General features: G+C 37.3%; 1 protein-coding gene across 8 annotated transcripts; it reads left to right on the top strand.

Annotated features, from left to right (window-relative positions):
- Positions 1-72: 72 nt before the first annotated feature.
- LOC121663478 (tRNA (cytosine(72)-C(5))-methyltransferase NSUN6-like) lies at positions 73-11,521 on the top strand. 8 transcript variants are annotated; one of them, XM_042025769.1, is made up of 8 exons: positions 73-180; positions 2,898-2,962; positions 3,360-3,475; positions 4,803-4,911; positions 5,622-5,777; positions 7,420-7,499; positions 8,205-8,314; positions 10,984-11,521. In XM_042025769.1, the coding sequence occupies exons 4-8, from the start codon at positions 4,837-4,839 to the stop codon at positions 11,139-11,141; spliced, it is 579 nt and encodes a 192-aa protein (XP_041881703.1). In that variant the 5' UTR covers positions 73-180; positions 2,898-2,962; positions 3,360-3,475; positions 4,803-4,836; the 3' UTR covers positions 11,142-11,521. The 8 variants fall into 8 exon arrangements, with proteins under 8 accessions (XP_041881703.1, XP_041881705.1, XP_041881700.1 ...); XM_042025771.1 differs by having other exon boundaries at positions 3,373-3,475; XM_042025773.1 differs by lacking the exon at positions 73-180 and adding an exon at positions 196-827 and having other exon boundaries at positions 7,423-7,499.
- The last annotated feature ends 6 nt before the right edge of the window (positions 11,522-11,527 follow it).

Genomic DNA, 11,527 nt, shown 5'->3' on the forward strand with positions numbered 1-11,527 from the left:
TGTCTTGTCCGATAAGTCTGGGCGCCCCCCGGGCTCTGCTGCCGCCCTCCCCGTGCCGTGGTGGGGGCACAGGGGCTGCGCTCGGTCCCGCCGCGGCGTGCCCAGCTCCCATGGCGACACCGCTCCGACGGCACTTCCTGCTGCCTCCCCGGAGGAGGCGGGGCCCGGCGGGCCGTAGCGGTAGGTGTGGGGCGGGCGGTGGGTTGGGGTCCCTGTGTCGCCGCGGGAGGGCCGAGCGCGGTCCGGCCCGGTACGGGCACCTGCGTACAACGCCCGCGTCGTGGCGGCCCGGGTCCAGCTCGGGCCTGTGTGTGCCTCGGGCTCCGTCAGGCTGAGGCGGTGGCGGCGGCGCGTCGCGCTGGGGTGCGGCCTCCTCCCGGGTACCTCTGGGCTGAGGTCCAGGCCCTTGGGGAAGCTGCGAAGAGCTGTGTGTCCCGTTCCTCCCCGCTCCTTGATGATTTCAGTTACTGGCGGACGGGGGAATAAAAGAGGGAGCCCCATATTCTGCTCCCCACAGCAATGACCCAACTGTCGTTTTCCTCGTTTGGGAAAGGGTGAGCAAGGGAGGTTTGAAAGCCTTGCTCGGCATCTCAGGTGCTGGCTGCCTGTGACTGCTCGCAGTGTTCGTGTGTGTAGCTAGATCAAAGCCCTGGTCCGGCATCGCGTTCCTCACTGCAGTTCCCCACAGAAGCACATGAAAATCCGTGAGGAGGTGGTGAATAGGGAAGAGATGCTACCTCAGTGGCTTTCTTCTGAAGTTCGTCATGCCTTTTTTGGGGCAAGGTGTACGGCACAGCAGGTCTGGAGAAAAATAATACCCCTCTCAGGTACGAGCCTGCCTCTTGCTGAACGTTAGAAGTCTGACTGCTGTATTTGACGGGACACTAGGCAGTCTCCCTCATCAGCCCGGCTTCCTGCTCTGTCTGAACTTAGAAGCATCTGTCCTGTCCCCCCTCAGCTATGTTCCCTAGCCTGGAAGATGGCGAAATGTTTAGCCTTTCCGTATTTAAAAGCAATTCCCTATGTATTATAATCACCTCTCCCTTTTTTCTAAGCTACATTCTGACGCAATGTCCACGGAAAGGCCATATATATGAAGCTGAAGGTTGTATTGGGTGTGCTCTGAACCTCCGGTGCTGTGGTTTTGACATTTCCAGGCAGCTTACAGTGGTTTTATTCTTTTGATGGCTCTTTTTAATAGCGGAATTGCTTTTCGTTTGTGTGTTGTTCCTCTCCCTGAACTAAGCACATCTGGTGTTTGTCATTTGAACGCAGGTGTTGAACACCTTACAGTTCCTGTAACAGAAGAGCTGTTTGCAGTCACATTTCATGCCAACTCCTATGAGCTTGTCACAGTCAAGTTGTAACTTCTCCTGTTAGGTGTTCCATGACTTCCTAAAGTGTTCATTAACTGTGGTTAAAAGCACAGATATGGCATCATGCTTCCGTGTGAGTCTACCTCTTCATACTGGGAGAAGTGAAATCTCCTTGGTTTTATTGTTTTTCTATTAGCCCTTATATTGGAGTAATTGTAATATGCTTTACATCCTGTTCAGAATGCACAGTTGTTTCTAACACATAATTTTGTTTTTGGTATGAAGTTTCAGACTATATATTTCTGCATTATTTGTTGACATGGTTGTCATTAATTTGTATCATGGGACTAGGTTATTTTTTGTAACACATTGCCCTAATTTAGGCTGGGGTAGAGTAAATTTCTTCCCAGGAGCTGGTACAGTGCAGTGTTTTGGATTCAGTGTGAGAATAATGTTGGTAAGACACTGATGTTTTGGTTGTTGCTGCGTTGTGTTTATCTGAAGTCAAGGACTTCTTTGTGTCTCAAGATGAGCCAATGAGGAGGTACACAGAAAGCTGGGAGGGAGCATGACTGGGACAGGTGACCCAAACTGGCCAAAGGGGTATTTCACATCATTAAACATCATGCCTAGTATATAAACTGGGGGAGTTAGCTGGAAGGGTGGCTGTTCAGGGATGGGGTCTGGCATGAGTCAGCAGGTGGTGAGCAGTTGTATTGTGCATCATTTGTCTTTCTATTATTATTATTACTATTATTATTTATTTACTTTGTTTCAGTTCTCAAACTGTTCATATCTCAATCTACAAGTTTTGCTTTGGATTTCCCTCCCTATTCCACTAGGCTGTGGCTGCATGGTGCTTAGTTGCCAGCTGGGCTAAAACCATGACACACTTTTAGAGAACTTCACTGTAGTTCTGTCTTTTGTGTGCAGTGTTTTTCAGCAAGAGTTTTAGGTTTTGACCACTGGCTCATGTTTCATGGTAGCACTAAGTCACATTTTAGAATTTAGATAGGTCCAAGTCATGTTGCTAACATGCTGTCAGATGAGTGGTTGGTTTTCCATGAAGAAGTAATTGTGATATCACCTTGGTCATTATGTGATATTCTGCAGCCATCATTAAATAACCCATTTAATTCCTAAAAAGATACCTTCATAATGTCAATATTGAAGTCACATGTAGGGCTTACAGACACCACATTTCTACCAATTTTCAAATGTTTGCTTAATTATTTTCAGGATTCCAATTCTTTAAAAAATTCACAAATGTGGGATTTTTTTAAAGGCTAGTTTATTACGCTTCTGAAGAAAAAGCTTTCCAAATGTGAGCCATATGGGGATTTTTTGTGGTTTTGTTTTTTTTTTCCCCCCCTGTAATGTAGGCATTGTAGGACAACAGGCACATGGTATGTCACATTTTCTGAAATGTTAAAAGTGAGCTTTGGTGATTTCAGTTGTATCAGCTGTTGTAGTACTAGTGTAGTGCTATTAGATTTCGTGGAAATAGCAAGGTAAATTCTTGGCAAAATGTTTGATTGTAAAAATAAGTTCGTTAATTCAATTACAGTTTTTTTCTTTCAGTAGCTGCTAATGTTGCAAATAAGGCTTTGAAACTCCTGCCCATGAAACTTTGTCTGGACTCAAAAGTAAGTCTACATAAGATCACATTCTTGTAGCATTAAGATTTGAATTGAATCAGAAATATTAAAAATAAAAATATATTTTTGAGTGTTTTTGTATGATAAAAGTGTCAAATAGCCTCTCATTCAAATAAAATGAATATCAAACATTCCGATCTCTCTTCTCTAAGTACATTTAATACAATGGGAATGTATTTTGATAGTCAAAATTCCTTGTTACGAATGGAATAAAACTAGAGTGATGTTGTCTCTTTCCTTCCATTTAAGCTGTTGTAAGAAAATTTAAATTTTTAAGAAGTCTCATTTCAGACTGAAGTGTATATAATTTTTCAAAATATAGATAATAGAGGGGTATTAATTTTCTCTGCTTCATTTCTGTTCTTCTTTGTCTCTGTTTCGTGAGTTCTTTTACTCAGAGTTTGGATTAAAACGCAGGAGATGCCAGGCTTTTCTTTGGACTTAGATGTTTATTATTTATCTATATTACAGCTGCACAGAATGTGCCTCTACGTTAACAAGGTAAAAATGGCCCCCAAGTGCTGCCTTCCAAGGTCTTTTAAAGTCCAATCTATCCAATTATGGAATGCCAATTATTTTATTTTTACTTATAATCCAGTAACTAAACATTCATGTTCCGGCGCTGCAGGTTTTTGAACCAATACCAAAACACCCAGATTTGTGAAGAAAGAGGAAAGAAGAAGAACTAACCTACACCCAAAATCCTCCATTTTGTTACATGCATATTATGATATCCCATAAACCTAAATTTTCTCCATCTCTACATATTCCACCCAGTGATGTAGCTTTAATTACACAGCAACAATCTCAGTGCTATCACATAATCTGGGAAGCCTTTCCCAAGGCCTCAGGTCAAATGCAGTGTGCTTTTGAAGATCATTGCCTGTCAGCACTGAAAGAATGAAATTCTCTGAACCCAGGGTTCCAACAGAGGGATGGGGAGATACCATTTGGGAAAATAACTGTATTACCTACAGAGAAAAATGCTAAAGAATAAAATCTCTATCAGGACTGAGCTACAGTAAGACTTTGTAGCTTGGCTTTTCAAGAGGGATTAAAACAACATCTTGAAATTCCTGTACCTTTTATCTATATATTTTTTTCACCAGATAGCTTGAAGATCTATTTTAGGGATCAGTAGAATTTCTGTTGCATTAATCCTTCACTCTTCCTACTGTGAATTTAACACAAACTAAAGTTAAAGCTTACTTAGTTTTTTAAGTATATACATTAAAAATCATTGCTTGCAGTCATACATGTACCCCTGTTTTGAAGTTTTGATAATTTGAACTATGGAGGAATCCTAAGAAGTTAAGCTTGAGGAAAAGAAGAAGGGAAACTTAAGAAGATTATTTCTGAAAATGAACAGATATGATAATGGAATAGAGTACAGATATAAAAGTTGGAACTTAAATGAGTCAAAGCTAAATTCCATGAGGAGCCTTTGTGAGTGAATTCTGGAACTCTGAAATTTGTTCTCCCCAGGGATAGCTAGGGGAACTTTAATGGGACAGGATTTCAGACACCAATGCAGCAGCCCCAAAAGGTCTGGTTTGGAAGGATGTGACAGCAAGGAAAGCAGTAACCTCATTGTAAGGTGATTGCAAATGCTAAACATGTTAATGAGCATACTTTGAAATGTAATGAGAGTAGTGTTACAGTCATATCCTGACCAATATTTGGAAATTTGAGTGCAATAAAATTGCATTATTAAAATGGAAAGAATCAGAGCCAACAACTTAGTTTGTGGGTACATCTTATGTTACATTTATAAACTTACAGAATATGATAAGAACCACTAAGAAAATACTTTGCTTATTCTTATAATCTCCTTACCAGCAGATTTTCAAAATTAAAGGAAGATGTCCTTTTTCCCTAAAATCTCTTTCCAATATGAAGTTGAAGAGTATCTCACCAAAGTGTTCAGAAATAAAGAGGTATGTGACATAGTTACCACTAATCATCAAAAACTAATCATTTTTTTGTGTAACTTTAATACCTTGCAATAAAATATTGTCTTCACATTAAACAGAGTTCTGTATATAAAATACTTTCATATTTAAAATGCAAAATTAGTATTGATTCCCATTGGCTCAAAGTAGCATACAAGTATTTAAATTAAATTGAGCATAAATCAGAGAATTCAATTTTGGATCCCACTGAAGAATGATCATAGATAATTAAGCACATATTAACCACATAATACTGAAAATACTCCCTTAACCCAGTGTAGAATACTACAGACAATCTATTAGTTCCTAATGCCAAGGATAAAAAAATTTGCATTTTTATGTACATTTTTATCAGTATGAAAGTTACTGATTGATAGTTTTGAATTTACTCTTCCATTTCCTTATGACTGGTCTATGTACAATATCAGAGAGCTCTCTGGCAGTTGCTTTGATCCTTGCTGCAGACTGTTTACAGTGATTTTGCTGATGCAGCTATTTTTCTAACAAGTATTTTTCAAGAAATTTATGAGGCTTCCTGTGGAATTAGGCTTCCAGACACAGGCATTCCTCTCTATTGCACACCACACAACCATATTCCTCAATTTCTATGGAATGTTTATTTGGTGGGGTTCTTTTGCATTGAGCAAGAGGCTTCTGTATGACTCTCAATATAAAATCTCTTCTTTCATTTTCAGCTTATCACTGCTTTAGGTGCACAGGAGGCAGAGAATAAATACCAATCTCTGTTAAGTCATCTATCTCATCCACCAGGTTTTACAACTGTAAGAGTAAATACCCACTTGGCCTCAGTGAAACATGTGAAAAAATTGCTGTTTGAAGAGATCCAGAAGGTTTGTACAATTTCTTTGCTACAGCAAAAATAATAGGGTATTTCATCTTTTGCCTGAACACGAGACCTTTTCATTACAGGAAGCTATACCTTACCTTTATGCATCCACTAGTTTTAACATTATGCAATCACACTGATTTCCTGTCAGTGTTAAAGGAAAATGCATTGTGTACCAGTATCCCTCATCTAATCCCTCTGAGAAAGGCAATAGCAGAGGGAAGAAGCATCCAACATTTTTTCATATGGCAGATCCAAACCTTTGATAGGATTGAGGTACTGCTGGGCTAAATATTGTAAAGGTGTCAAGTCTATAGAGATGACAGATAAAAAGTGTAGTTCAGTATGCTGTCTTCAGCATGGTTAGAACACTTTTATTTAAGACTAAAGGAAAATATCTGTGTATCTCATTGTAGAAACTGTTTAGGAAAGTGAGAAAATCGGTATGTTTTAGAAACTGGAGCCACAGCAATGCCCTGCAGCCACTGTATTTTCTTTTTTTAAACCTGTGTTTAATCTTTATATAATTTTCTGGATTTTTAATTCTCTTAATTAAACATTTATCTGATAATATGTAAACCATTATGTTTAAGAAATGTATTATTTTGAAACTGTGTCCTAGATCTTCACTCTGTCTAAAAAGATCTGGTTCTTCTTTGAGTAAGTTATTAATGCTAGTGGGTGTACAGGGAGCTTTTGCATGACAGGAGCCAAGACATTTCTGTGATGGCAGTTGACAGTGTTCTGCTGGCTGGGATGATAATGAGTTCTGCTAATTTTAGCTTGATTGTAGAAGTCTGGAAATGGGTATTGCAGGGTTATATTTTGCTTTAAGGGAAAAGACTTTACTGAAAACTGACATAAGACCAGCTTTTCACAAACTTTTTGTATTCTGAAGTGTGATTATGTGTTAGAAAAGGAAACCACATAAGACTTTTGAACAAAAGTACGATCATGGATTGTTTTCTTTTTTAAGAAAAACTACTTATTTATTAGATGCTAACTGATTTATGGTTTTACATGCTTTAAGGTTATAATTTAGAAGGCTCAGATGAGAAGACATCATCTTGTTTAAATCTAGAAACCTTTATAAAAGGGCAAGCTGTTATTTTTTTCAGGTAGATACATAACTCAGGTATCAGCACCCAAACTTGGGCTGACAAGAAGAATGAAAAGTATTGCCAACCTGGCCTATTAAATAAGACAAGCAATACATGAGTAAACAGCAGCTTATAACTAATAACATCAAAGAGTTAACACAGGTGACACCCAAGCTTCTATGGTGGTGTTGCCATGTTCGGACAACAACTCAACACAAGCTTCTTCCAGAAGAAAGCAAAAACCAGTGATAGGGTTATGAGTGTCAGAACACTCTCCCACTCCCTGAAGTCAGTTCTCAGTCAATCTCTTTGTGGTCCTGTTATTTCTGAATTTATTAAATGTTTAGTCTTTTACACCAGTATTTTTAATATATACTGTCCCTTTGCAAACTATTTCTCAGGTGCTTTTAACTGTTTTCACTACCTTTGTGTTTTGTGATCTACAGCTATAAAATATGAATGAGAAAGAGTTTTTAGTCTAATTAAGTAATCAAATATTATGTTTATTAGTAGTGCTTACTAATTATGTTTTTTTTAATGAAACAGCAGTTTAAAGGACTATGTGTTCCAGTTCTCGAGCATCCGAAACTTCAGGACATTTTATTAATTCCTGTCGTTGGACCCAGGTTTGAAATTTTCAGTCTTTAGCCTTAAAATGTTGTAGCACCATTTTCTTACAGTTATGATAACTAACTCACTATAACTGAGGCACAACTTCATTTGTATTATGACCTGGTGGACAGTCCACATACTAACCAGGTCAGAGTTTTAGTCCTTAAAAATGAAAGAAAACATAGGATTCTCTGGTTATTCATAAGACAATGTTTTATAGGGAAAAAGTGGCATGCGTGCATCCTCCCTGGAAAGCCAGGTAGGTGGCAGATAAAAGAACTAAACCTTTGCATTTGAGTATAGAACTTGAGCTAAGTATAGGCAGGGTTTTCTTCCACTGGAAGAAATCAAGTGGAATCAAGAATTACTCAGCAGTTGTTAAACACAAAAAATCACTTCACAATCATCTGGCATAGGAAGGGATAGAGAACTATTTCTCCATCCCAGTATAATTTATTTGTATTCCTGTGTCAGGTTCATAATAGTGGCAGAATGTGTCAGAATCTGCATTATTTTGAGTACTAGTTTTCTTCTTGATTCCTTCCTTTGATTTCTCTGGGACTAAAATAAATCTTTTAAATGTAATACATGATAGTTAACTACTTTTTCAATTATATCTGACAAAATCAGTAGTTATGAATTAGAGTTTATTTGGGAAGTATTTGGCTTTTATTTCAGTATACTTTTCTTTTTAACTCAACTACATTTTGTATTTCTAGGCGAGATTTAAAAAAACATGCATCTGAAGTCATAGTAGGAGCCCAGTGTGGATATGCAGTACTTCGAGGAGCACATGCTTATGTCCCTGGGATTGTATCCACCTCAAGATGTAAGAGTTCTCTAAATGCACACAATTAAGTTGTAAAGATGGCAGAAAAAGTGTCACCCTTGGATAACAGATAAGTAAATAGTGACACGAAGTTGTTTTCTATTCTCAGCTGAAATTAATTTTACAGTTGTAATTTATAGTAATGACACTTCTAGAAGTTTTTCTGGCTTTTTTTTTTAAGATTTTCACTATTCTTCGTTTTACTTGTAATAAGTTATGTATGATTATTTCTTACTGACCTGGCCTATTTTAAATTCCTTTTTCCATATGCAATTCCTAGCTGAAGTATTAGTTCTCAAGGAAAAAATCTTTTTAAGAAAATTTTCAATGTAAAACCTGTTTTGTTAAGAGGATTTTTTACTACTTAATACTGTAACTTTTAATATGGATGTTCCATTGAATAAACATACAAAAGTTGGCTGCTTTGCAGTCTTGTAAAAAAAAAAAAATGAGACGCCACACCTGGATGGTGACTGGATGTGTGTTGATCATTTAAGACATATTGTCTCCAGATTTGTTATTTTTTCACTCTGTCACAAAGCCACTTACCTCCATGATTTTATTATGTTTTAAGTTACAAATCTTCTTTTTTCTAATCCACTGGAAATTCATTGATATTGTTTATGTAAGAGAGATGTAGTAAATTTTTTTTTTCACTGATGAGCAAAGTCTTCAGTTTTTATGTCAGATTCTTAAGAGATGGAAATTATGCATCAATGCCTGTGCACTAAGATAAATCTGCATATGCATGCTTTGTGTTCAGCAGCCTATTTTTGTTATTTAAATGTCAAATTAACTTTATGTAAAACCAGTAAAATTTTGGATGATTCACCTTATTATTCTATTGTGATGAGATCTAGTAATCATCTTGATTCTTACTATTAAACAAAATGAGTCAGAAAAGCATTTATCTAGTCACTTTGTTTCCTTTCAGGAAAAAACCTTCAAGAAGTTTTAAGCATGTGTGTAAGTCCAATTCACTGAACAGGAATGTGTTTCAATCTAGGGCTTGATAATGAAATAAGTATGTTGGAATAACAGTTGTTGGAACTGCTTATTTAGACAAGCCCATAAATATTCAAGTCCTTCTTTGAGTCAGCTAGTGATTTATCATAATTGCTGCATGTAATTATGCATGTAACATCAATTCAAAGAAAATAAAGATACTGTAAAACTTTAGGAACACTTCAGAGGAATTGCAAATAAGAAAATAAAATAAAAGGGCATGCTACCCACTTGATGCCAAATATAATAAAGGCTGCATTAAGCACAGATGGTCTTACTAGGGAAAAAAATAGTACAGCAAGAACACATATATAATCACTGAACTTGCAGTCCAAATGATGGTAAACTAATGATCAGAGACTTTGAGCTTAATTTAACTAATCAAATCCTAACTTTTTTGTTTATGGAATGCTAGTATAATCTACAAAAAGCTTAGGAAATCCATGCAGAACTGGTGTCTTTTGAAGGGATGATTGTCAGCAGAATGTGAAATAAAAGCATTTATGTTTGAATACTGCAAAAATCATTGGCAGATGTGCTTGATGGAAGAGTTAAATTGCTGCAGGTTTTTGTTCAGTGAAGTTTAAGCAGACAGTATTACTGAGCAATCACTTAGTGTTTTTTTTGTGTCACATTGTGTAAAAAGAAGTAGTGTAAAAAATATATTTTCAATGGCTACCCGCCATATATTACCATTTAAGAATTTCGGGGCATTTGGGCATGATCAGAAGGCCACTTGAAAATGGAAAAAGGGATTCTCTAGTACTATTCAAGTAATTCTTGGGAAGCCGAACTGTCGTTAGTCTTGTTATATCTTCTGGTTCCTCCAGCCTGTCAGTCACCACAGAAATGCAGTTTTGGAAATTTTTTTATTGCTATCCGAAGAGGCCTTTATTTTTAAGCATATTTTTCAGCCAGTCAGCACATAGAGCTTGCTCACTATTCTGTAAAATCACCTAAACCATTCCTTTTCTATTTTTTTTTCTTACTCAGAAAGTTTGTTATATCTGTAGGATTACACTTCTAGAGTTGGGGGTATATTTACATACTTAACTGATCTGCTGGGTTTTAATTGGAGATATAAAACTTTCTAAGAGGATTATTGAGAACAGCAGTTGCCTTAAAGGGAAGAGAGCCAGACCAGAACAAGAATATATAATCATTTGTGTCCAAGCAATAAATGGAGAAAAAGCAGCTATAGCTATGTAGCTATGTTCTAGGTAGCTATTGAGAGGTCATTAGATAAATTTAGCACTCCTGTCTTTGTTCAGTAAGGGTGAACGAGTGTTATTTGATGTACTTGTGTGCTTGGAGCACACACGGAGGACTGGATACTGAGGAGTGTGCTTAAAACTTAAGGGTGACCCTGCCATGATAAAAAAATTAACGTGCAGGTTTGTGTAGCCTCTTAGAAAACAAGCCACAGTGCCTGACTTGCACCTTGGTGTCTCTCAGTACCTCCAGTTGTTCGGTAGCCATCATTCACTGTGTGAAACTTTCAAGCTTTATATCAGGTAATCGTCTTCGATTACATTTAGAAAGTGTGAAGTGTGGTATGATAGAAGAGTTGAAGTAAGTATTCTACTGAAAATCCTAAGTTACTTGGTCACTACTGTTTTGTTAAGTATATAATGATTTCAAACTTTCTGTTTTTCTTTGTGCAGTTGTGAAAGCTGGAGATCTGGTTTCAGTGTATTCAGATATTGAAGGGAAATGCAAAAGAGGGGCCAAAGAATTCGACGGAGTCAAAGTTTTCCTTGGAAATGGGATTTCAGAACTCAGTCGCAGTGAAATCTTCAGTTCAACTGGCCCACTGAAGTAAGTCTATAGTAATTGCAATCTACATGTAAACATTTGCAAAGGGAAGGAAGAAGATGCGAAAACATTTTGAATTATTTTGTACCCTATGTGAAGTCACAAGATGGCTTTGCATGTTGGGATTTCCAATATTTTTTGGGAAGCCATTAGTTTCACAGTGGGATCCAGATACCAATTTACTTTAGAGGTAGGAGCAAATAAGTGGGAGTATTTTCAAGATTCATGTTTATTCAGTTCAATAATATCAAATAGAACTGATAAATGTTCTCACTGTGGCAAAATTGCATTTTGGTAAACTGTGTTGTTCTACTTCCCAGTTTGGATGTAACAGAAGTGCAGCCTTGTCAATTTCTCCATCTTTTAAAAATATCTCTGGGGGCTTTTTTTTTT

Source organism: Corvus kubaryi, unplaced genomic scaffold (assembly GCF_017639235.1).
Source record: "Corvus kubaryi isolate FWS band 111438036 unplaced genomic scaffold, C.kubaryi_AGA036_p1.0 37283, whole genome shotgun sequence".
In the NCBI taxonomy this organism is placed as follows: Eukaryota; Metazoa; Chordata; class Aves; order Passeriformes; family Corvidae; genus Corvus; species Corvus kubaryi.